At 48.6% G+C, this 26693-nt stretch overlaps 1 protein-coding gene and 1 pseudogene across 1 annotated transcript; one reads left to right on the forward strand and one right to left on the reverse strand.

The window, feature by feature from the left end:
• Positions 1 to 296: 296 nt before the first annotated feature.
• LOC111817118 lies at positions 297 to 587 on the forward strand (annotated as a pseudogene).
• Positions 588 to 1339: 752 nt separating this feature from the next.
• On the reverse strand, positions 1340 to 23904 carry Kctd21 (potassium channel tetramerization domain containing 21). Its single transcript, XM_023716737.1, is given in 2 exon segments — positions 1340 to 3634; positions 23847 to 23904. A coding segment is annotated over 1 exon segment (783 nt). The 5' UTR covers positions 3602 to 3634; positions 23847 to 23904; the 3' UTR covers positions 1340 to 2818.
• Between the last annotated feature and the right edge of the window lie 2789 nt (positions 23905 to 26693).

The raw sequence follows: 26693 nt of genomic DNA on the forward strand, positions 1-26693 counted from the left end.
CACAGCATGTGATGGAGCCAGGATTCAGACTCGAGCCAGTCAGCTTCAAGACTGGAGAGCCTCAGTCCACACCTGAGGTCCCCACATGCAAGAGGCTGAGGCAGAAGGGTCATGACTTCAGGGCAAGCCAGGTTATACAGGGAGATCCTGTCTCAAAAAACCAAACCAGACACCAGGGATACAGCGGCACAGTGCCTGCCTAGCAAGTGCAAGGTCCTGAGCTTATTCCTGGTACTAAAACAAACACACACAAACCAAAGGGAAGGTCGCTGCCTTTGGAGCTCAGCTCTGGAGGGTGTGCGGGCACCATGTCCTGCCACGAAGGTGACAAGCAGCAGCCCCTGAAGCAGCCCAAGAAACAGGCCAAGGAGACGGATGAGGAAGACAGAGCATTCAAACAGAAGCAAAAGGAAGAGCAGAAGAAATTTGAGGAGCTAAGAACGAAGGCCATGGGAAAGGGCCCCCAGGCCACAGGTGGAATTAAAAAATCTGGCAAAAAATTAACTGTTCCTTGTGTGTACAATGATGTTGACTCTGGATTCCATTCCTATTTAGATATCTGGATGCCCTGCTGTAACATCTCTTGACTCCTATAGCTACAATGAAGTGTGTTCCTGGAGTCTGTTGTACATGTAAGAATAAAATTTTATAAAGAACAAAATAAAAAACAAAAACAAACCAAAGGGGCCAGGGTGATGGCTCAGTGGAATAAGTGCTTCCGTGGCAAGTGCAAGGGCCTGAGTTTAATCCCCGGTTCTGCAAAAAAAAAAAAAAAAAAGGAAGGAGGAACTAGGTTTTGTCGCCCTCATGGACAGACACCAGTGATAACTGCTTAGCATTTATTCATTTCATTTGATCCTCACAACAGCCTTGTGAGGTAGGTAGTTATGTGTTACTGTTACACCCATTTCACAGATGAAGAAACAGAGGTGGCTCAGGGAGACGAGTGACTTAAATCAACTCAGCATGTTAGTGGCTTCACATGTTATGTAATTTCTCTAAATCAAGCTGCTTAAATTAGGAAGCACCAAAGAAGAGGGAGAGTTTTATGGAAAGAAAAAGGGGCAGTGGCCACTGATGAGACTGCCTCCTCTAATTCTTTTGCTGTGGTCACAGCTTCTGCTGCCAAGTCTGAACTGGCTTTCCAGAATATCACTGTCCTGGGGGCCTGGGGCAGCGGTCCCAGAGACTCCTGATCATACCTAGGGAGGAAAAGGCCTGTGTTACCTGAAGGACCTGGCCTTGCCCCAGCCTGGCATACAGGTTCCCTGCTTTCAGGGTGCCCCTGCAGGAGCCCCTTGTTGCCCTGCAGAGGCTTCCTGTTGCGTCTGAGGGCCTCTCCACAGATGAACCACGACATGCAGCGTGGAGGTCTGCGAGGCTCCTCACCTGTCGGAGCTCATGCTTGGGCTCCTTGTCCTGGATCATGCTGAGGAGGCTCATGACCCGACACCGCGAAGAAGGGCACCCGCCTGAGCAGTATCTCAGGGGCTGGCGCTTATTCCAAGGGCAGTGTGACAGTTCAGACACCACACATGGGTGGGCGCCTTGCTGCACAATGCCTCCCAAGGCCCTCTCTTTCCTCTGGGTCTCCTCAGGTGGGACTCTTCATTTTCCAAAGGTGTGCTGAGCCAGGCTGGTGCAGAACATGGATGAGGCGGGGTGGAGTCCCACACAGGTAACCAAAGGGGACCTGTGGACAGGGGACCGAAAGGGCCTGACTTTGAGTTAGTATTTTCTGAGTAAGTGCTTGATCTCTTGAGGTGACTATGGTGACTGCAAAGATACAAACCTGGGGGTAAGGAAGACATGACGCCGAGACCTGGAGCACAGAAGCGGCCGCACAGACTCCTGCTTCATACAGGAAGAGCTTTCTAACAGCACTGCCCAACCACAGCCATGGGACAGTGACCTGTGGTTATTACAGGTTTGCAGAGAGGCACCCACTCAGGCAGATGCACTCCTCACCCCAAATGTGCTGGGGTGATCTGGGGGCTGAAATGGCTAAGCAACCACTGGACTATCCAACCCTGAAGGTTCATCATATACGCTTAGACAGAACTGTTTCATCAATACCTCAAATTTTGGGGATGAGAACTGCAGAACTGTAGTATCAGCTACATTATGAAGTACCTTTCATCACACTGGCTTCAGGTACTTTCATACCTTTGCAGGGCCAGCACCCCCTTTCTGAAGGCAGAAGTCCCTAGACTCAGCCCCCGACTTCTGATCCTTTCTGGGTGCTCACTCCTAGGCTCAACTCTCTCCCTGAAAGGGGCCATAGGACAGCACCAGGAACACATTGCACTCTAAGCCAGCAACACAGGCTTGCCCTGGGCAGTTAAGGCCAAGGTCCCAGTCACATCCCAGGGGGAAGAGTAGGCGTGCAGGGACCTGGCACTGCACATTCTGGGAAATGGAAAGGAGCCTCATCACGCTTCTGCTGCCTCCAGGGGCTCTGTTCGTGGACGGGTAAATGAGGCACGGGCGAGCAGACAGAGACGAAGCACAGATGAGAGTACTGCTCCCTAGACCTGGCCAGAAAGCCCTCCTGTGCACTCCTCTGGTAGACAGCAGCCAACTCTTCCTTTGTCATAACAAACTGCCCATCTCTAGCTCAAAAAAGCAAGAAAAAGGTGGTTTTGCTCAGATGATGTGTGGATTCCAGAATTTGGACTCCACTGGAGGGGAACTGAGTCCTGCTATGCAATTAATGCCGGTTAGTACAGCACCCTGCCTCACACCACTGGTGACATCTCCAGGCCTTGGCTAACACATACCTTGTTGGGAACCACCTCCCCAGAGTTGCTGGGTCTTTTTACCTGTACCGTATTAATCGAATAATCTTATTGTTCATGAAATCCAGAGCATGTGGGTGAGAAGAATCAATGCAGAAGCCATCGCTCAGAGCGATTTTCAGCACCTCCTCCACAAACACCTGGAAGCTGTTGATCTGCTTGTTGGCGGGCACCACCCACAGCCTCTTGAGGTTCTGCTTGGTGTACTCCTCCTCGGGCAGGCCCTCCACGTTGGCTACCCAGTCCAGAGTCAGGTGGTTGGGGTCCTGCAAGTGGCTGGCGATGGAAGAGAGATTGCCATTGGAGCAGTAGAAGAGCTTGGAACCAAGGAGCTTGAGGAAGAGGCAAGATGTGCTGAAAATGTTGGCGTTGAAGACCTCCATGCTGGAGGACGACAGGCTGTAGATCTGGGGCGCCTCCCGCACAGTAAAGTGGACCGTCTGCACACGCTGCCTCAGCGTGATGTTGAGCATGGCGTTCCTCTCGGCCCTGGAGAGCTCCACCTACTTCTAGCGCAGGGCCTCGATCAGAGGCTGCACCTGGTAGAAGTCAGCTTCTCTGCGGAGTAGCCCCATCTCCCGGAAGTCCTCGGGGAGGTCCAGGTGGGAGGTCCGCAGGAAGTTGAGGATATAGCGGAACACTTTGCCATCTCGGTCGATGAAGCAGTTTCCCTGGCTGTCTCGCTTGGTGGGCATCTTTCCACTGAACATGGCCCCCAGCATGGAGTCAGGGAAGCTGGTCAGGGTTGCCAGAGAGGTCGTGTAGAGCTTCCCCCCAACATTCAACGTAATGGGGTCGGACATGGCAGGAGACCCCTGAGGTGTTGGAAAGCAGACCTAGAGAGGGAGGAAGTAAGAAATAACTGTTAACTGGTGTAGACTGTTCTGGATTCAACTCCTCGGACTGGAGTGGGCAAGGGAGGGGGAAGGAGAAGGAAAAGGAAAGAAAAAAAAAAAAAAAAAGAAAGAAAAAGCCTGGGTCTTATGCCCTACAAAGTCTGTCTGTCTATCTATCTATCTATCTATCTATCTATCTATTTATCTATTTATTTTTGAGGTTAAGAGCAGAATATTTATTGGGGGAAAAAAGCTTCTGTCTGAGAGGGACAGAAGGGGGGCCCCAGCGGGTTGTCCCTGGAGAAAGTCTATTTTAATTGGTCTGGAACAAGGCTGCAGACTGGTGACTCTAAGTATTCAGTGAGCCCAGTCAACCATTGGGCCCAGGAACATAGAAAATGCCCCCAGGACCTTCCACACACTTATACGTTGTTGCTCACAGAACAGCCAGAGCACGTTTGACAGAAACAATACCATCGTCCATCCCTGTCACGCAGAGGAGGAAAACTGCTGCGATTCCTTCTCTTCATTCAGAGAGGTGCAGTGATTTGGCAGTATTCAAACTCATATCCCTTTTAATGAATGAAAATGTCTAAAGGCTTACCAGCCCAAGGTTGGTACAGTCTAAATAGTTAATAAAACCTTTGGGGTTTATGATTATAGACACAGTACTTGTAGCGTATGAATGCTTCTGAAAAACACTTCTTTGTAGTTCTGAGGCTCTAACTCCTGGCTTCACACAGGCTAAGCAAATGTTCTACTATTGAGCTAGATCCCCAGCCCAGAAGTTAAGTATTATTATTATTATTATTTGCAAAGAATTTACAATGAATGACTATGATTGCTTTTATTTTAATCTACCTACGAGACCTACGCTTTGGCCTTTTGGCATCCAAATGACTATCCTGTATGGTCTCCTCTGCTCTTGTGCCAACCTGCCTTGATATGACAATGTCCTTGGCTTTGGATGGGTGGCCTCTCTTTTCTTGTCATGGTCCATCTTCCCAACATCCGCTGAGGCTGACCACAGGGTCAGTGGGAGTGTGGGACTCTGCCTAGATCAGCACTCCTGAAGGCTCTCTACCCCTTTCCCTTATCTGACCATGGTTAGCGTCTGGGGCTGGTGAGCCTCAAGGCTGAAGTCTCACATTTTAACTACTCTCTAAGGCTGTGGAAAGCAAGAGCTACTCTCTCTGGGCTTCCAACAGGATTCCTTTCCCATAGCCAATCCGTAGAATGGATTCAGCAAGCTGACGCTGGTGACCGAAGTGAGAGCCCCAGGAGGAATTTGTCCAGCGCTGTCCTCCAAAGAGCTCATAGTAGCTCTAGAAGGGTTGAGAGACAGTGAAGGCTCCGTGATGAGACAGATGTGCCAAGAGCCAGGGTAGCGGGCTGGAGAGGACTTCTGGCACTCAGGAACATCTGGCCAGGTACTGCACTGCCCCAACAGGGAAACAGTGGTCTGTGGGGGCGGACTTCCCTGAAATTAGCCAGCAGAGGTGGCTAGCACTTCTTACCATGTGTTTCTGCCTTTTGAAAGGATGACTACACTGTGACTCCCTCCCCACAGAATGGGGGCCCTGTGGGGTGTGGGAACTGCTCAGCTGTTCGCCCAGCTGCCTGTGGGGAGCGGGAAAGCCTTGTGCTGCTTTCCCAGTCTAATGGGCCACTTTCATACTGCAAAAAGGCATTAACCATCTGGAGCCTAAAGACACAGCATGTAAGTTACACAATTACCAGCAGCCGCCTAAACAGATGGGCTGTGAGACAGTGTGTGGGTGTCCAACAGGGGTGGGTGGCGTGAAAGGTGTGGCTGCTGGGGCTGGAGTGGCTCTCAGAAGCAGCAGCTGGGGAGCATGTGGGGGCTCAGGGCTGAATCAGGAAAAGCTTGGATTAGGGGTGGGTCAACCCTGACCCATTCCAGAATTTTCTTTCTTCCCTGCTTCCCTTCTCCTAGACCTTGTCTTCTCCAACTTTCTTTTCTCTCTAGATCATAAATTCTATATGCTCGTTTTTAGTCTCTCTTCTTGAAAAACAAAACACCCTCACTGAGCTTCAGGCCCAGGCTCTGTGAGGCAACCTGGCTCCACAGAAGGACTGCGCTCAGGAATCAGGTTGGGCTACCTTTTCTGACAGCTGTGCGAGCTGCAGACCTGCGTCTCCTTACAGATCACTGCTTGAGGGCTGAGGAATTGTGGGACAGACAGGTAGGAGCCCACAGGCATTCCTGGGGATCTGCTCAAACTTCGTTTTTGTCCTTTTGAGACAGGGTCTCTGTTCAGGCTAGCCTTGAACTCACTGTGTAGCTCAGGCTTGCCTCAAATTCCCTTCTATGTAAGCCTCCCAAGTGCTAGGATTAGAGGCCTGCACCACCATGCCCAGTTCCTACCCAAACTCTTACTGTCTGCTTGCAAAAGCAGCAGAGTACCTGCTTTCCTTGTCTACCGGATATCACCGAGTCAGTCATTCGTGGGGGTGAGCCGGAGAGTCGTAGCCAAGCAGACTGGCTAGAAGACAGCCTCCAGTGCACTCTGTGGTGCTCGCCTCACCCCTGCAGAGTCACAGCTCCGCTCTGAGGCCCTGTGTTCTCAGTGCAGGCCCTAGTGTCTGCCATCACACACCCACAGGCCTGGAATAAAGGCACAGTGATATGGCACAAGGGTGCACGAGCTGGCCACTGTGGGCAGCTAAGGAACCTCACGAGAAAGTGGCGAGGAGTGAACACCGTGGGGAGAGGGCTCCCTGCGCACGCAGCTCCCTCCCAGACATCTCCACCCGGGTATTCCCACCATCTGAGCCGAATGAATTCTTCTACCCGAGCAGAGGGACACTCCAACGCCACAGCCCAGACCCACGAAGAAGCTGCAGCTGGTCTCGACTCTCAAATTTACCCTTAGCACTACTGGGGGATCCCAGGCCACACCCCTGACGGCTGTGCTGTCCATGCCCTGCTTCCCTCCACTCTCCATTGTGGGCTGCAGACTGCTGCTCCTGAAGCAGGCTCTCCGCCCCTTTTCCTCCAGCCCTGCCCCTCCACTCGAGGTCCTAGTTCTATTTTTTTGAGACAGGGTTTTGCTTTGTAGTTTGGGCTGGCCTTGTGCTCACTTTGGTAGCCCGCAGGCTGGACTCGAACTCGCAGTGATCCTCCTGTCTCAATCTCCCAAGTGTTGGGATTACAGGTATGTGCCTCCACGCCCAGTCCCCTCCCCTCCCCCAGCAAGCACAGCATGAGGTATAGGGATTGAACTCGGTCCTTGTGCTGGCCACATAGATGCTTACGTTGCCAAGCTACCTCCCCAGCCCAGGTTCTAGCTCTTAAGGCATCACGGTCACCCTCCCCCTGCTACATGGCTTGCCTCTGCCATCCCCTCATCTGCTTTCTTTGCTGTCGGCCGTTAAGGCCTAACAGGAGACATGCCTACTCACATCACAGGCTCTCTCCTCTGCTTCCTGGAACTTCATGCAGCCCTCTCTGGCAGCACACAACCTCTGTCGTGTGCTCTGCACTTGCTCTGCTCCCTTCTCTATTAAAATGCAGATCACTGGACCTCATATGAGGGGAGATAACCCCAATCCAGCTCTTGTACCACATATGAAAAATTACCTCATAATGGATCACATACTGGTGAAACCTGAAACTGTAACATTTCTGGGAGAAAGTACTTCTGACTTTGGGTTAGTTAGGTGAAGACCACCTAGAACATGTTTAAAAACTGGTAACACATGCTTCATCCGAAAGAAAAAAAAACCCTGCTCTTCAAAAAATGCTGTTAAGATAGGCCAACCAAATTGCTCAGCACTGAGAGGCAATTTGAGACTGGGCATGGTGGCGCATGCCTGTAATCCCAGCTCCTGGGAGGCTGTAAACAGGTGGATCACTGTGAGTCTGATCTAGTAGTGAGACCCTGAACACTGTAGACCCCCCCCCCCCCCCAAAAAAAAACCCACAAAAAATGCTGTTAAGAAAATGAAAGGAAAAGAAAGCACCAGACAGACATAGATTGGGAGAAAATATTTGTAAATTGTTCATGTGATAAAGGATTAACCAGAGTATATAAATATGAAAAACCAATTTTAAAAATGGGCAAGGGTGGGGATGTAGCTCCACAGTGCTTACCTACCACAGGAAAGGCTCTGGGTTTGAGTATCTGCACAAGATCTGAATAAATACTTCACCAAATGAGATGTATAGGCCTGGGACACATCCAAAGAGTCGCTGCTTGCGAGTCGCCCTGGGCAGAGTTCCTTTCGCTCCCTTTGCTTTGCATTCTAAATTCTAAAGAAAAGCTGCACCTAAATGATTAAGATGTTCACTGCTAAATGATCCTTACATCTAAGGAACCCACAACATCTGGTAAAGTTTAGATTGTATCACAAGATGTAAGATGAAGTTTAACTTGTTAACAAAGTAACACTGGTCTAAGGGATTATAGGAACCAGCTGCACAGGGCTGCGGTCAACTGCAAAGTTTTGAAAGAAAGACCCACACCCTGCTTGACACGGACCCTACTCGGCAGGCAGCCTTGCTGCCCTCTGTCCCGCATCGCCTCTCTTCCCTCGACATAAAAGCCTTTTCATGTACCTGAGGTCCCCAGTGGTAGTTTTCCTTAGAGATGAGGAGACAATAGCACTTCCTCACCCACCTATTAAGGATACTGGCATTGAATAAACTAAATCCATTGGCTTTTAAGGATGTACAGACAAAATTTGAAATGGCACATGCAAAGATGTTCAAAATCATCACTTATTAGGGATATGAAAATTAAAAACAAGATTAGATGACACTAAATGATAGTTTCTGGACTGAACAGAAACTGCTAAATTATCATGGCCCTGATCCAACATGGCTGAATCCCCTAAACAACAGCTTATCTCCCCATGACCACTTCCTCCTCCTTCCCCACTCCAGCCCTGGATACAGCTTCCTCTTACCTTTCCGGTCCACAGAAGGGAGCCTCCCGTCAGCTCCTCATGTGTCATTGAACCTGGCCCTCAAACTCCGCCCCTAGCCAAAGTCCATAACGTCTCAGCCTCCCTGTCTCAGGTCAGAGGACCCCCATCTTCCTGCCCACAATCCTGTGTCTTCAGAGTTAAAAAAGCCCTGCCCCCTATTTCTGCTTCTCAGCTGCACTGCAGTGGCCGAAAAACCAAACACTAAATACCTATAAAAATGGTGCCAAAAAAACCTGACAATGCTGGGTACACTAGTACAAGCCTGTGATCCTAGTTATCTAGGAGGAAGAGGCAGGGCCAGGGAGATGGCTCAGTGGAATAAGCGCTTCCCTGGCAAGTGTGAGGGCCTGAGTTCAATCCCCAGTTCTGGAAAAAAAAAAAAAAAAAATCCACCCAAAATAAAGCATAACTAGGAGGATGAGGCAGAAGGGTTGCAAATTGGAGGCCAGTTGGGCAACTCAACAAGACACTGTCTTAAAATGAACAGAAGTGCTAGATATAGCTCAGTAGTACAGTATCTGCCCAGCATGCATGAGGCCCCGGGTTGGATTCCCAGTGTTGCAAAAGAAATGAAAAATGAAACTGACAATATGGAATGCTGGTGAGCACACACTATAGAAATGGATACACTCGTGAGAATGCAAAATGGATCTACCACTATGGCAAAACCATCACGCAACCAAGTGATCCCACCCCCATGTTTCTCAGAGAAATGAAGATACATGTCTGCGTGAAAGTCTGTATGTGAATCCGTAGCAGTTTTATTCATAATTGCTCAACCAGGAAACTAAAATGCACATAGATAAACTGTGGCATACCCATAAATGGAATATGACTGAGCAAAATACCTTGGTTGTTTTTTTTTTTTTTGTCTTTTTGAGACAGGGCCTTGTTATGCAGGCTGGCCTTAAGCTCACTTTGTAGCCCAGGCTGGTCTTGAACTTGCAAATGTTAGGTTTTTTGGCAATGCAACAGAGATAGGAAAGATAAAAGAAGACTTTATTAACTCCACAGATGCAGAGAGGATGGAGGGCAGATGCAGGGTGGGGAATCCTCTGACCTGAGATGGGGAAGCTCAGACTTCCATGGACTTTGCTAGGGGAGGAGCCTGAGGGGCCATTTCAATTACATGGAAGGAGCGGACTGGTGTCTCTACTGCATGTGTGGGAAAGGTGAAACCACCCAGGAATGCGTTGGGGTAGGAGGAGCAAGTGGTCACTGTGAAGATTAAGCTGTTGTCTTAAGGGCTTCAGCTATGTTGGATGACCACCCTAATCAGCAGTTTTAACTAGGGCCACAATCTATCAGCCGCGGCCCTCCTGCCTCTGTGGGATCACAGTATGCTCCACCATGCCCGGCTTACACTGTATCATATAGATGTGATACAGACGAGTTCCAAAAGCATTACCGTAAGTGACAGAAGCCACCTCAGCGACACACTGCATGATTCTGCTTGTGTAACATTCTGGACAAGGCAAAACTATAGAGACACAAGGCAGGGAGGGGCTGGACTGAGAGGGAGTTGGCTACAAAGATGCACAAGGGAGTATTTTGGAGCGGTAGAAACACTGCGTGCTTTCATGTGATGGTGATTAAATGACTATAAAGACTGCAAAAATTCACACACACCTAAGGAGGAGGAACTGTACTATACGCCATAAACTGGAGGAAAGTGCGGTTGTGACTGATTGAGCCATGAAACCAAGAGTGAGCTGTGACACAGCACTTTGAGACGTGACCTGTGTGCATGTGTGTGGGAACTGGAGCATAATACGAAGTGAATCTTCACACTGGGCTGTGATTGTGGAGGACAGAATCTTCTGCTCTTGATGCTAGATAAGTGAGTCTATAAAACAAGCGGACAGTAGATTAATGAGAGAAAAACCGCTTTACTTATGAGCACATGCACAAGAGTCCCACAGAACAGGAGAGGGGAAGAAGGTCCAGGGCTGGATCCTATGCAGGGCTCTGAGCAGGGGAAATTAGGGCTTAGGTCTTCTGGGGGAGGGGCGGCCACCCAAGTGGTAGAAGAGGTCAGTGTTGGATTGCTATGCAGACAGAAACTCTCTGGTAATAAAATCTAAGAGCAGCCTGGAAGGGTAAAAGCTCAGTGGTAACATCTGAGGCTTCAGATCTCTCACACTCTTCAGTGATCCACTTTATCTTTCTCAGTAGATGGGATTCCTGGGTAGGGACTCAGGATAATCTTTTCAGTCAGATGAGGGATTTTTTTTTTTTAAAAAAATCTATTTAGTACAGAGTCTATAGACTATTACATAGATTGGATTTGTAGTGATCCTCTTGTTTTCAGCCTCCAAAGCACTAGGATTACAGGCATGTGCCACCAGGCCGTCTCAAGTGCCTCAGTGCCCCCTGGGGGCAGGGTTGGCACAGCGGGCTGGGGACTGAACCCTGGTCCCTGCTCTGCCTAAGCAGGCACTTTAATCTGCTGAGCTATCTGGCCAGCCCTAAAATGAGGAATCTTAAAGTCCCTCCCTGCCCTTCAGGGAGAAGGGGGGAGGACAAGAGAAAGACAAGAATCAGAGAGACCTTGGGTCCCACCCACCATACTGGGAAAGGAACCCAAGACTAGCATGCTTGAACTACATCTCCAGGCCTTTTTATTTTTGTATTTTAAGGAAGGGCTTTAGTTGCTACATCTCAGCATACACATTCACTGCCTGTACACAGTAAGTGCTGGTGGCACTGAAGGAGGGGCTGTGTGCTACTATACTATAATAAATACTGTATATATTCTGTCTTTGCCTCCACTTTTAGCTAGGGTTCCTAAAACTTTTGTATGTTCATAAATGATAAAAGCCTTAGAAGCTTCTTTTGTTAATAACTGGTTTTGTTCCAAGTTCCAGAAATAAAGGTGAACTTTTTTTTTTTTTTTGAGTCAGCTTCACTATTTAATCCAGAGTGACCTTTAACTCCCTTTGTAGCCCAGGCTGGTCTCAAAATCACAGCAATGCTCCTGCCTCAGCCTTCAGAGTGCTGGGATTACAGGCCTGAACCACTATCTAGAGGCATCTTTTGTTATTTATAACAAAACATGTCACCTCTATGAGTTTGGAAAGGGCTTAAGGACAGGGGCTTTGGTTCTCACCTGGGGTGGGGGAGGCCGGAAGAGAGTTAATCACTAATGGCTGGCTGACTGAATCAATGGCTGCTACACAGAGAAGCCTCAGTGAAGCCCCAAAGAGAGGTTTGGAATCTCCTGACCTGGTAAATCTATGGAGGGACTGGGAATGTGTCATACTTTTCTCCCGTTCCTGGGACAAAATATCTGACACTTAAAATCAAGGAAGGAAAGGTTTATTTAGCTCACAGTTAGTGGAAATTTCAGTCTATACCTGACTGGCTGCAAGGCTGCTTTGCACATGGCAGAAGGCAGCAGTTCATGGCAGTGGTGTTTCAGTTACCTTTGTTGCTGGGACAAAATACCAACCCAGAATTAAGGAAGGAAAGGTTTTTTTATTTAGCTCACAGTCTGTGGAGGTTTTAGTCTATATTTGGCTGGCTCTAAGGCACAGTGGCACATGGCAGAGGGCAGCAGTTTATGGTGGCAGAAAACAACAAAAAGCAAAGGGAAGAAAAGCAGCTGCCTCTCTTTTTTTCTTTTATTATCAGAAGGCTACCAGGGGTGGGGGTAGGGGTGGGAGGTGACAATGTATCAACCACTACAATCCACCCCTTGTCAACTTGACAACCAGACATATTTTAAAAAAATCATTTTTTAAATATAAAGACATGCTTATTTTTAACAGTTTATAAGTGGGACATTATCACACAGCTTTAACAATCTTCAAGAACCAGTATTAAGTTAACATTGTATTATATGAGAACCATAACATTTTGTCCCTGGACGATCCCCCCCCCCAAAAGGTTCATGTACATCTTTTCATGTAAAAGGCATTTAGTTTGTCTGCAAGAGTTGTCAAAGTCCTAATGATTTTAGCATTGTTAAAAAGTCTAAGTCTTGGGGCTGGGAAGATAGCTCAGTAGAATAAGTGCTTGCCTGGCAAGTACCAAGGGCCTGAGTTCAATCCCTGAGTTCTGAAAACAAAGTCTAAGTCTCACGTTAAACACTTTTAACATTAACACTTTTAACATTAACAGCACAAGAAAAACAGTATCATTTTAAAAGGCACAAACAGCACCATATAAAGCACTGGAACCAAAACAAGTCCCAAATCTGACGGGACAAACATTAAGTCCTATAGTTTTACATTTAACATCTGAGGCAATCTGTGGCAAACTGTGAGTTCAGTGTGCTCCACCGCTATGGCACTGCTGCTGGTTGTAGCTCCCATGGCTTTTTTCTGGGGCTGACTCTGCTCCCTCGCATCTTTTTTCAGGCAGTCTGTTTTTTTGGCTTTTTCACATTTTTGGGGTTTTGAGGCTGGGGAGATAGCTCAGTGGAATAAGTGCTTCCTTGGCAAATGCAAGGTCCTGAGTTCAATTCCAGGTACCACACAATGAAACCAAAACAACAAAAAATAAAAATCATATTTGGGCCAGCCAAATAGCTCAGTGGATTAAAGCACCTGCAAGCAGGCGCAGGGGCTAGAGGTTCCAATCCCAGAATCTGCCCTGCCGGCCCCGCCCCCAGGGCACACTATGACAGCAATTGAGACTGGGTGTGGTGGCGCACACTGTAATCCCATTTCTTGGGAGAGTGTAAATAGGTGGATCACTACCAGTCTGATCTAGTAGTGAGACCATGAACACCCTGTAGACCCTTCCTTGAAATACAAAAACCAAAACAAAACAAAAAGCAAATTTTGGGGATTTTTAACTGAATAGGCTCCTCATGCACAGCTTTACACACTGCCCTCCCAGGGGCACACGGCCTGGCCTCTTAGGGCTTCTGAAATCTAGGTGGAAGCCTTCTTCACCTCAGAACTCCTGCATGCTGCAAGCGCCTACAACCAGCGCTATGTGGATGATGCCAAGTTCTGCGGCCAGCTAGAGCAGCAGCCAGGTTTTCTTTTCTCCTGGCTGCAGGGGTCCAGCACCTGGATGGCTGAGCACTCTGATCCTGATTCCAAGGAACAAATTCTCTATGTTGCCACCATTCTGGAACCTGCTGTGGCCACTGCCTCCATTCTGGATCATGGCACTCTGTGGCTTTTTTCTGGAAGCAAAGTCCCTCAGCCTTGAAGTTCTGTGGCTGCAAAGGGTGAGGACTTTGCCACCTCCAGTGATGACATCAGGACATCTTTTCTATTCTCCTGTTCCTCTCGAGCAATGGAGATCTCAGCTCTATCTTCGCAGTCCACAGCCTTCCTGGCACTTTTTTTTTCTGGCCAAGCTCAGAACATTTTAAATCATCCTACTGGGTTCTTTGCTCTTGATTTTTAACACAAGTCTGACAGAAAGCCCCCAACAATAGCCGTGCCACTGCCTTAACATTTGACTGCCTGGAATTTTTTAAATTTTTTAATCAGTCCATGGCACTTAATCTGTCTCAAGAAAAGTGTCTGGACAGGAGAAAAATGTAGACAAACTTTCTGCCAACCCATAATACACATCATCTGGAGTCCAACAACCAATGCAGTCCTTCTTTCCAGCAGAAACCTCCCTAGCCGGGTCTTTACAGGCAGGATTTCTATCAGCATTTTGGTCTTCTAAGCGCTGACCAGAAGCTCTCATACACAACAGCCAAAGTTGTTATAGTGCTTCTCTTACGGTTGACATCTCTGAACCTTTCCTACCTCTTCCTATAAGCCATTCTCAAAGGCTTGTAATTCACATAGCCAGGTCTATAGTCACAGCAATGACCCCACTCTTGGTACTAAATTCTATTTTAGTTACCCTTCTCTTGTTGCTGGGACAATATACCCATCACCCAGAATTAAGGAAGTAAAGGTTTATTTAGTATATAGTTTGTGGAAGTTTTAGTCTATATTTGGTTGGCTCTAATATGGACCCAGAGTGGCACATGGCAGAAGGTAGCAGTTTATGGCAGCAGAAAAAGTAAACAGCAAAGGGAGGAGAAGCAGCAGCTGCCTCTCTCCTTTCTTTATATTATCAGCAGCCTACCTTGGAGTAGGGGTGTAGAACTCACACAATGTCCATTTCTTCCTCTTACACAGGATGAGGTTGTTTATAAAGTAAGAACCCTAGTTCCCTGTTGATTCACATAATTAAACATTTATTTATTTATTTATTTATTTATGTCTTTTTGAGATGAGGTTTTGCTATGCAGTTCAGGCTGGCCTTAAGCTCACATTGTAGCCCAGGTTGGTCTTGAACTCGCAATAATCCTCCTGTCTCAGCCTCCAAAGTGCTGGGATTACAGGCTGTGCCACCATGCCCAGCTCCAAATTAAACTTTTAAAGTTCTCAAGTTGATACAATGTATCAAACACTACAGGTAGAAAACAGCAAAAAAAAAAAAAAAGCAAGGGCAAAAGGGAGGAATAATGCCAACAATGGCAACCATGAGCCAGTATGTCTCCCTTACCTTGCATTCAGGCTATCTGCCCCAGCACAGGTTTAGCACTCATACCCATAATCCTAGCACTAGATCACGAATTAATCACAAAGTCTAAAAGTCCACTGCATGACTACATGAGACTCTGGGGGGGGGGGCAACTAGACAGAGACCATAACATGTACCCAGAAGAACACACCCCTTTCCACACCTAGTCTTAGCAACTTCATCTGGCTGTTCCAGTTCATATCCTTCACAATCCATCAGAAATCTAGTGAGTACTTTTCCTGAGCTCCGTGGAGCCTGGGGGTGGGGGACCAGGAGCCTCCACTTTACAGCCAGAGGGTCAGACACATGGGTGTCAACTGAGCCTTACAACTGCTGTCTAAAGTGGCGGCAGTCTTGGGGAACTGAGTCCTCCACTGCTGGGTTCTATGCTAAATTCAGATTAGTACATGGAGGGTGAAAGCTCTGCATGTTAGGAGCTGGTATGAGTAAAGAAATTAATTTGGGGGGCTGAGGGTGGAGCTCAGTAGTAGAACATCTGCCTAGCACATGGGAGACCCTGGGTTCCATACCCAGAGTGCAGAAAAGGTTTTTTTCTTTTTTCTAATTGAGAAGAAGGGAATGAGTGTCTGTTGAGCCTTTTACTACATGCAGGGACTGCCTCTAATCAGCCTGTCTTTAGCGTGTTTATTCTCTTTAATTGAAGTATTACTCAGTGAATTTTAAGCACACAAAACACACTGATTTTAAATGTGTGTTAAAAAATATATTTAGCTATATCAGCTTGACAGAGTTAAAACTACTACCCATATCAAGTCACAGACCACTGATCTTACATTTGAAGACCATGAAGAGTTCTTTAAATTGTAAGGATAAAGAAAAACTTTCACAAATAGCTAGGCAAAAAAAGCAAGTTAATGATGGGCACAAAAGTTCAGATGACCTCAGATTTTCCTCTTACAGTTCTAAAGGCTGGAAGAAATGAAACAGTATCTACCAGGTTTTAAGAGAAAATAATTTAAAACCAAGAGTTATCCACAAGTTGCTATTTCATATGACGGCGGCAGCTATAAGATATTCTCAAATATCCAGGAGTTAAGAAAATTTATCAACTAAGAATCTTCTCTAAAAAATTTGCTGTATTATTTACTGCAACCAACAGAGAACATGAATTAAAAATAACTAGAGTAGGGAGGCAACTGTATGAAAGATCTGACAGTACACATCAGAAGTAGTGAAGAAGGATGAAGTCTATAAACAGTTTTTAGATTCTTAAAACACAGGCTGTCACTTTCTCTTACATGGCAGATGAAGAAACCTACAAGCTATCATAGCCTCAGAAAGTCCAGGGCTTCCGGACAGCCTTCAGACCCTGCTCTGAAGCTTCCTTGGCAAGACAAAAGCTACCTTCTGCTGAGCATCACATAATACCTAGTAAGTGTCTTATCTTTACACTTTTGGTGCTGGGGACTGAATCTAGGTCCTCATGCAGGCACACTGTCTACCAACAGTCTCTAATCAGTCTATTGACTGAATTCAGTGCTGGGGATCAAACCCAGGAACTCATGCTTTCTAGGCAAAGTCACTACCACTGAGCTAAAAATCCTCAGCCTACTTCTAATAAAAATGCATGAAAAACTAAAGGCAATGATTCTGTTGTGCTAACCACTTTCCATGGGTGTCTCAAGTCTTCACAATCACGCACTGAGATGGGAACTGATGGGATTTATGACATAACACTCAGAGACCAAAAATTGTGCTGCCTTCTCTCTGGCATACTGCTTGTTTTGAGAAACTGCAGACCCAGGAACAGTTCTGAAAAGTGGTCCTTTTCTACAGGAAATTTCCCATCTTTTTATAAAAGGGAAACTTTGCATGGTAAGGTGACATGTACCAAGAAGAGGGCTACTTTGAGACAACTTCTTTGATCCAAGACTATTACTTGTGTAAGACCTCATTTAGTCCAACACATTTTCTCCCCTCACCCTTCCAGCACCGCCCTAAATCCTCTTCCTGTTGCCCTCTGCTCCATACAACTCAATCACTTTGGCCTTTGAGAGCCTCCTATCTGTGGGAATTCTCAGTGTACTTGTGTAACTAAGACTGGTTTCTCCTGTTAATCAGTTTGATCTGTAGCCAAACAACATGGCATAAATAAGGAAGCCATCATCTTCCTCCCCTAAATATGAGACTCTAAGACTCAGAAAAGGTAAACAGCTCTTCAGGGGTACCTGCAAGGAGGGGTGGGGGCTGAGCCCACCTCTCCGGCACACCTGCCTTCCTTTCACACTGCAGCCTCTGGGCAACTCGCTACGCAATCTAAAAGTTTTTATTTTAACAGCAATACATGATGTCTAAATGAAACAGCAGCAAAACACAGAAAGATGGGTTTCTGAAAGCCAGAATGGAAGAGGTGGCTGGGAATTTATACTGAACCAGGAAGCAGATGTTACCAGAAACCTCACCATTGTGCGTGAATGAATAATTTTTCTAAAGTAGGATACTTTCCAGGAGGTAAATCTACAGTTCCAGTCTGTCTCTTGACTTGAAAAGAAGTAGGAAAAAGATCAACTCTACCTGCCTCCCTGAGAAAACCACTGGTGTCAGACTGGGAGGTTACAGTGCAGGTTTCCTCCGCCCAGCTGACTGAGCAGAGAGCTGGGGGCTGCTTCTGGAGTTATGGCTCAAAGGAGAGGACACAGGAGGCAATTTCAGTCTATGGCTTGAAAAGTCACTGTCTGCAACCTCTTTTGGGACTCAAAAAATCAAGATCTTTGAGAGGAGCTGTCCTATAAGGAAAGGCAGCCAAGATGCAGTTCCACGGGCTCCCACGTTAAGATTACCCTGGCACCCCCCCAGTCCTGCAGGCCTCACAAGGGAAACAGCTAGTACTCAGTCATTCAATACTTTGTAAAGAAACTGCTGCTAAGAGCCTTATGCATGTACATCAGCTCTTCCAAGCCACTCGAAACTACTACAAGGAAAATGCATTGGCTCCACCTTACAAGGGAGAAAGAAAGGCTCAGAGAGCTTAGGTAAGCAGCCCAGAGTGCCAGAGTAATGGAAGTGTGGGCCTCCCAGATGCAAAGCCCACGCTCCGAACAACTCCTCTTTGGGCGTTCATCAGCCACGGCCCTTGGCAATGGTCCATCACTTGTCCCCCTCTGGCCTCCTCCCAGGTGCTCTTACGTCTGCCATCTCATCTTGACTCTGACCTACATAAAAGCCACAGGGCAGAGAATCATTTCCTGAGTATCTGCCACAGACCCTGAGCATTTTCCTGTACGTTACTGAATTAAGATGACAGCCTGATGCTGAGGCAGTTGTGATTATCAACCCAGTTTGTAGGATTATAAAATTGAAGTCCAGAGTAGTGGAGGCAGCAGCTTAAGACCACAGAGCTAGAGATGAGAGACCAGAATTCCAGGGGAAATCTCTCCCAAGTCTATGTCCATCAGTAACATGAACTATATACTAAGCAGCACAAACAAACTCGAAAGAGATCTGTGATGTTTTTGAGAGGAAGATGTAAACATTAAAGCTGTTCTCAAAGTCCTCCTACCTCAGCTCCTGAACGCTGGAGTTACAGGCATGAGCTGCCATGCCTGGCTTCCAAAGGCGCACTTATCAAAAGATTTAAAAAGTTAGTCTCTTAAAGAACTGATGGGTGATGACCAAAAGAGTATCTGAAAAAGAGGCAATATCTTAGTGTAAAGTATGAAATCAGATCACAAGGCAATGACATTTTAAACTGTAGTATTAAAACAATGAAAAGAAGGAATTTCATAACATATATTTTGGAAACTATTAGTTAAAAGAAAAAAAGTAAATTAGCTGGGCGTGGTGGCACATATCTGTAATCCCAGTACTCAGGAGACTGTGGCAGGAGGATCATCATGAATTTTACGTCTGTCTTGGCTACACAGTAAGTTAGAGACCAGCCTAAACTACATAGTAAGATCCTGTCTCAAAACAAACCAATCAGGGGCCGGGGAGATGGCTCAGTAGAATAAGCACTTCCCTAGCAAGTGCAAGGGCCTGAGTTCAATCCCCGGTTCTGCAAACAAACAAACAAACAAAAAAAAAAAACCCAAACCAACCAACCCACCCACCTAAAAAAGTAAATTATATAATAATTTTACAACTCTGGGATCCAGGAAAGACAGATCACATTATCTCTGTCATAGACAACCTGGTCCAGAACTAGAGAGGGTAAGTGGACCCTTTGCCTAGGGCCTCCTGATCTGAGTCAAGGCCTGTGGGAGGTTCCAGACGCTGGCACCTTTTGGCAAACAAATCTTCTAGAGGCCACCTGGTCTTCTCGAAGCTAAGTCTTCAGCAGGAACCTCAGACAGAGACCCTAGCCAAGAGCCTGTACACTCACAGAGGCCTAGGGTAGGCCTGGGCTCTTTCTGTACAATTTCCTTTTTTCCTACATTCCAGTCTACTTCCATAATGCACAACCTTACCTCTCGAATGCAACTACTTTCTGTACAGTGTACCCCTTTTGTACTGGCAATGAGGACACGCTCCCAGGACAACTATAAACCTATACTATGAACTATAAAATTCTTTTCTCTCATTTCATGATGACCCTAGAAATGATACCCAGTAGCATGAACATATTTTGCCCTGGATCTTGGTTTCTAAATATCAACTACAAAAAGAAGCCAGGGATTCTGGAGAAACTGATGATTCTAGAACTTTGACCTCAGGTGGGCCCTGGAACTTTCCAAATACCAAAGAAGTAACCACTGCCTAACAAGTCATGTCAAAAGAAGGTAATAATTGGTCTGAAGGACAAATTTAGAAAGATTTGAGTATGAAAATGAGTAATAATAGGGCTGGGGATGTAGCTCAGTGGCAGAGCACTGGCCCAGCATGTGTGAAGCCCTGGATTCAAACTCCAGCACTGGGGAAAAAAAAAGATAATTAAAAATAGTGGTCAGGGCTGGCAAGATAGCTCAGCAGAATAAGCACCTGCCTAGCAAGCACAGGGACCAGGTTTGATGTCTAGCACCACAGGCTGCACTGACTCCACCCCTGGGCGCACTGGGCCAGCCACCAAGGCCAGGCATGGTGGTATGCCTATAATCCCAGCACTGGGGAGGCTGACACAGGAGGATTACTATGAGTCTGAGCTGTGTAGTGAGAACCTGTACCAAATACACACACACACACACACACACACAATAGTGGTCCATAATGTTACTGAAAAAGAACGAACGGGAGAGGGAAAAGAAGAACAAAAGTGTATTCTATAAAGAAAAGCACCAAGTAATAAATACAGGAGGAACAGCAGAATTAGAAAACTGCCGTCTTGTAACCCTCAGTATAGTCTAGTAATTCAACCAACGATCACCACTGGATACAGCATGGGAGGTAATCAAGAATACACAATTCTCATACTGACAAAGAATCACTCCACAGACTTATTGGGAAATTTTACTCATACAATGGAGACATCAAGTTGCTATAAATTTTATTAATTCACTTAGGTACTGGGGATTGAACTCAGAGCCTTTGCACTGAGCTGTAACTTCAGCAGTTTTGGAATTTGAGACAGGGTCTTACTAAATTGCCCAAGTGAGGCTCAAACTTGCAATTTTCCCTTAGTCTCTCAAGGTGCTGGGATTACAGGAGCGCACCATTCCACCTAGACAGCGTGTAGCAATTGTAACAAGCAATCGATTGGGGCATTCAGGGACGGCAGGACCCTGATAATGACATGTCCTGGGGTGTGGTGCAATGGTCAGTATACTTTGGGGTGGGAGGGGGGTCCCAGGCAAACAAAGGAGCCTCAACAATGTTAGAACATCATTGCAGCATCAAACACTCTAGCGTAGGTGGCGGGGCTCCATTTAGACTGAATGAGTTGTTCAAATAGATATACTCAAACACAATGTGAATCTTAACTGGCTATGATTTAAAAACTCACAAACTATAAAAGATATTTTGGGGCAACTGGAAACATTTTAATATCAAGTGCTTATTAAGTAATACTAACTGCTACTTGTATTTCTGAGGTAGAATAACAGTATTAGTTATATAAGAGAATATCAGCATTAAGATATGCATGTATATTGCTATTATACTGAAGAATTTAGGGTTTCAGTATCAAGATATCAGTACCTTACTTCTTCGGGGGGAGGAGACAAGGTCTTGCTAGGTTACCCAGGTTGATGTGGAACTCCTGGGCTCAACTAATCCTCCTGACTCAGCCTACTGAGCAGCTGGGAATATGGACATGCACCACCGTGCCTGGCTTGTACTTTTCAAACTATCTTTATTTCAAAGGAAGAGGAAAGGAAGGGATATTTCTTTCACAGAACCATAGATATAAAGTTCTAGCCATATGCCAGAACCCAATAAACTTCCAGTTGCAGATCTGTTGTAACAATACTACTAAAGTTACTAACAGTTCACAATTTTCTTCACAGGCCGCTGTGTTTTGCAGGGTAAGGAGCACCAGGGCAAAGCTAGGAGAAATTTAGAATTTAAGACTGGGTGGTCTCTCTAGGTAGACTCACCACCTGCAGAAGGCACATGGGTCAGCCTGCCTGTTTTTCAAACCAGGATCCACGCCGAGGGAAGATGGCTGCACTGGCTTTGTTCCTTCAGCCCCTCCTGAACCTTGAGTCTCAGCCACCGCGGCAGGAAGGACATTGCTGCGGTGTTCAGTGAGGGTGCTCACAGTGAAGGCCGCTTCTGGGCCTGAGAAATGTTAGGATGGGTAGAGAGAACCTGAGCATCAGAGGGTGGTACATGGTCTGGGCCTGAGCCAGCATCTGAATCAGGCTCCACTACTCACTTGCTGTGCGGCCCCATGCCAATCCCTGGGCAGACAATCACGGCTGCAGCAGCAACAAAGACAGTTTGTTGAGCAGTTACTACTGTGTCAGATACTTTAACCACATTAGTTTCACAGATGAAGCAGACGGTACTCTACCCCTACTTTATAGAACAGCCATGCCAGGCCCACTCCCACCTCTGCAATTTGACATCTGCTATCATCTCTGCCAGAGCCTGAATGAAAATTTCATTCGTTTGCCTGGCCTCTCAGTTGGAATTCATCCACCCTTTCCAATTTATTTGCTGCATGTTTCATTCTTACTTCTTACCACAGCCAACTAACTGGCCTTCCTGTTAGGGCCAGGCATGAGGCTCTCTATCCCCAAATTTCTTTCTTTTGGTCTGATTCATTTTCTCCCACCCTAGACTGTCATCTACTATTACGATGATTTGTTATCCTCTTAGGTTCTTAAATTTTTTTATTTTCAAATACTGTCTTGAATTTTCGACTTGGAGCCTAAGTCATGGCATAAGGTGATCGCCTGAAGTAACAAGGGAAGGTGCACAGCAGGTGGGTAAATTTCAAGGACACCGCCCATGTTTAGTGAATAATGCTGTCTCCCAAGAGTCTGGAGGCATCTTCACCTTATTCAGTTGCCCAACAGGAGAAGGGTTTGGTTCCAGCTCTGGGGGGCTACCTGGGCACTTTCCTTCCACCTCCCTATGACCACCAGCGGTTTCTCTAGGACCCTCTTGCCCAGTTCCTATCTTTAAGAAGCCCACAGGCTGTACTATCACCCCACAACCCTCGGCATAGGAAAGAACCTGGGTGTTTCCTTGATGCGGTTGACAGATGGGACCCTGGCAATCTATGAGGACAAAGCGGGAGGCAGTCTGAGGAAGAAAGCCTACTGACTTTCTATCCAGGCAGCAAGAGCATCTTTTCACCTGATGCACGCTGACTGCCTTTCTTGGCCAGAATTTCCCTTTCCCCTTAGCTCAGTCTCTGCTTCATCTCACGACATTCCTCAGGCACAGCACCTCGCATCAACCATGCTCCGCCCATGTCCTTCCTGCTCTTCCCAACAACGATACACTTGAGCTTTCAAGTCCTTTTGCCCGTGTAATAACACAGAAGGGTTGCCTTGCAGCACAGTGTTCAGAAGAGCTAAGGGAACTGGTCTTTCTACACAACTCACAAAGGGCAGGACACCCATTCTTGTTCTGTTATTTTGAAAGAGTCCAGAGTGGCCTTAAACGCTATGCAACCCAGGCTGGCCTCCAACTCGCGATCCTCCTGCCTCGGCTGGGAAGACAGGCGCGCACCACCACGGCCATCAGGTTAGGCACCGACTCTGCTGCTCCTCCCTGCACTCCAGATGAACCTCTGCCCCCCCAGAGCGCAGGCCAGCCAGCGTCTTTGGGGCACAGTCCTGCGTGGTGCGGAGCGCGCACCTCACCTGCGAGCAGACATGGCGACGCCTGTACTTTACAGGGCATGAGATGCAAGGACCCCCGGTGCGACACTCGGGGCTCAGGGCCGGCCGCTTCCACTGGCAGGACGGCGCAGCGCAGCCACGGGCCCGCACCCACACCGCACCAGGGGCGCAAGGCGGGCGCTCCAGGGCGGGGAGGGCGCCCCTCCGCCCAGGACAACTTGCTCAACCCTGGAACAGCCAGCACCCGGACCCGAACCCCGTGCGCCCTTCTCACCTAGGTACGCGCCCCGCGCGCTCCACCCGCCGGACCCCGCCCCCAGTTCCAGCTCTCCGGATCCCGGATTTTCCCACCACCGCCTCCGCCTGGCTCCGCCCCTAGCCCCGCCCTTTCACGGCTCGGCCTTTTCTCATCCCCCGCCCCCGCAGCTACGGGGATGGCCATTCCCACTTCACAGATGGGAACGGCGAGGCTAGGGCAGATGACCTTCCACGTCAGGACAGATGCCCGGATGGGCGCGCGTCCCCTCACCGCTCGGTCTCGAGCCCCCCGCCCCCTCCCACCCGGGCATCGCCGCACCCACCTGCGGCCGTCGTTCCTGGCAGCCTCCCCTCCGCAGGCGACCAGCGCAGCTTTGCGAGGGGGCGGAGGACCGAAGCCCGGCCCAGGGGCGTGGTGGCCCGGGGCTGCGCGCTGCATTCTGGGACCTGTAGTTTTCTGGAGACTTTTACGCAGCTTGGCACGCTAAAGGCGAACCCCACCTCCCAGGAAGCATTGCGGAGGGCGCCTTGCTACCGCCCCGCCCCAGCCGGCGCGCAGGCCAGCTGGTCTTAAAGGAGACGCGGTCCGGGCGAAGGCTCACGGGGTGGCCCCCGCTCCGGCTCCGCCCCGTTCCCCGCACCTCATCCCTCCCCCCGCTTCATCCCGCAGTCCTGCAGCCCAAGCCGCAGAATCAGGATCCTTGGGTTCATATAGGCTTGTGCAGAGCTGGGTGGGAAGATTACACTCTGCACTAGAAGCAGCGTCCCCGTGGTCTGGGACCTGGTGGAGAGCGACCCCACCCTGGGGGGAACAGTGGACCCGCCCTGACCTAGCCCGGCCCAGCCTAGTCCTGCTGGGCCTAAGCGCCCCGCCCAGGAGCCGGCTCCGAAGTGGGCACCACTGAGGTCTGAGAGGTAAGGGGGGTGGGATGAGTAGAGGTTTTGTAGGTGTCGCACTTTGGTTTTTCAAGAACCCCGGACTTGCCTGTAGGGCTCTAAAGTCAGGGGCCGGTAGGCAGGAGGTCTGAATGCACCTTGGGCACTGCTGTGTGACCTTGGGTGAGTAGCTACCCCTCTCTGGGCCTCAGCCTTTTTTATCAATTGTATGTGGAGGTCCAGCGCCTGCCTCCTTCATGGCTGAGAGCACCGCCGGCCCTTGGGGGAGGGGAGCTCAGCCTGGGCTGGGCACAAGAGGGAGGGGCCGACCTGAGGTACAGATTGCTTGGCTTGTGCTATAAAACCTTTGGGGTACTTGCAAAGGCCCTTCCAAATTGGAGACCTGGTGTATCAGCTTGGTGTCCTCCCTTCTAGAAAGCCTGGGAGAGGCGTTGGGGCTCAGGCAGCCCAGTTTCAAGGGGTGGCCCCCAGGATGATGTGTACCTGAGGACGGACAGCTTCCTCTCCCCTATTTCCCTTCCGTGGTCGGAGCTTCCCCTTTCCAGCAAAATCGTTTGTCTTCTTTCCAGGAGGCACTTTGGTGGCCTAGACCAGGGCCTCCCAGGACAGGGTGAAGGATGCCTTCCCAGGGCTGCTAAAAGAAGTTCAGTTAAAAATACTGTGGAAAGAGGCCCCGGCGCATGCTCGTGACCGCATCCTGTGGTCCCAGCCCTGGGGAAGATGAGGCAGGAGGATTGTTTGCTCTATGTAGCTATTTTGAAGTCTGCCTGAGCTACAAAGACCCTGTTTCAAAACAAAAAAGACAAAAAAACCCAAACACACACCAAAAAATAGTAACATCCTGGGGGGGTGCTGTTGCCAGAGCCCTAGAAGGATGGAGGAAGAGGGCGATTTTTGGTGTGGGGGACAGCTGGTGCCCTCCAGTATCCCTGGGACCCAGGGAGGCAGAGGAAGAGGCTGGGTGTGAGGCCCAGAGGTACTGGGAGGCTGCCGGGTCCTGGGGACCAGAACATCCGGGAGCTTTGTGAAGTCCTCTGCCTGGTGGGAAAACCTGGAGGGTTAACCAGGAATGGGTTTTTTGTTTTCCTTTTTTCCCCCTCTACATTTGTTGTTTGAATCTTTTCTAGAATGGCTATGCTTCTTAGTCCCATCAGTGACCCCTGTAGGAGATTTCTGGGCTGATATTTAAGATTTTCAGGGTCATGGATATGCAAGGCCTGGTGTGAGGAGGGTGGGGGGGTGGGGGGTGGGGTGGCCACTGGACCTGGAAGGTACTTTTCTGGTCACATCTGGCTTTTTCTCATCTGTCCTCACGTCTCTCTCCTTAGTCCATACCACACTTTCATGGACATTTCTGTGCTTGGCCCTGCCCGGGCACTGGGCAGAGGGGTACTGGACCTGCCACCCCCCAAGAGAGAGATGGGCATGGAGTCGTTGTGGAGATGCAAATGAATGGAAGAAGCAAAGCAGGACTGGGAGGCCAGCGCTTGGAGGCCTGAGTTACAGAGGACCAAGGAAAGGGCTTCCCGAGGAGGCTGGCAAGCTGGGGGGGGGGGGGCAGGAAAACCTCCCAGTGGGCATCGAGGAAAGTCCTCTGCCCACGTTCCCACTCAACACAGCCAGCTTCACCCCACCCCTGCCCACATCAGCTTTGTGTCAGGCACAGCGCCCTCGAGTCAGGTTCAGGATCAGGGCCCTCACCCTGGAGGGGTGGGGCAGCCTTGGGAAGCCTGAGCCAGGCTGCTGCTGGAGCTTGTCAGGTAATAAACAAGTGGTGGGTTGGAGAGACAGTGGACACACGGACACACACACACACACACAGTGCTTGGGAGTGATGTTGATGAGTCAGGCTCCACTATGCAGGAGCTGGAATCTGTCAGCACAGCAAGTGCCAAGGGTCATGGGTGGCAGATGTTGTTCTCCATTCTGGAGTTTGGAAGCTCAAAGAGGTGGCCTTGGCCTCCCCAGGGGGTCGCAGCGCAGCTGTATTCAAAGCCTGACTCTGCTTCTAGCATGCTTGCCCATGTTGCAGATGGCTAGTCCAGCAGGCAGGGAAGAGGAACAGGTCTTGGGTGCTTCCGCAGCTCTGGTGGGACTGAGAGGGTGCAAGACCTCGGGGTGCGAGTTCTTTGGCGTTGGAGAGACAGGCCACAGTGTGTGTCTCCTTCTTCCTGATTCATCCCTCAGTGCCAAATGGCCTAGCAGACTCAGGACTGCCCCAGCCCTCTGTTTTAAAATATGTTGTCCTGGCTGTGTGAGTGCAGGCCCAGAAC

Source organism: Octodon degus, unplaced genomic scaffold (genome assembly GCF_000260255.1).
Source record: "Octodon degus isolate 3935 unplaced genomic scaffold, OctDeg1.0 scaffold00049, whole genome shotgun sequence".
In the NCBI taxonomy this organism is placed as follows: Eukaryota; Metazoa; Chordata; class Mammalia; order Rodentia; family Octodontidae; genus Octodon; species Octodon degus.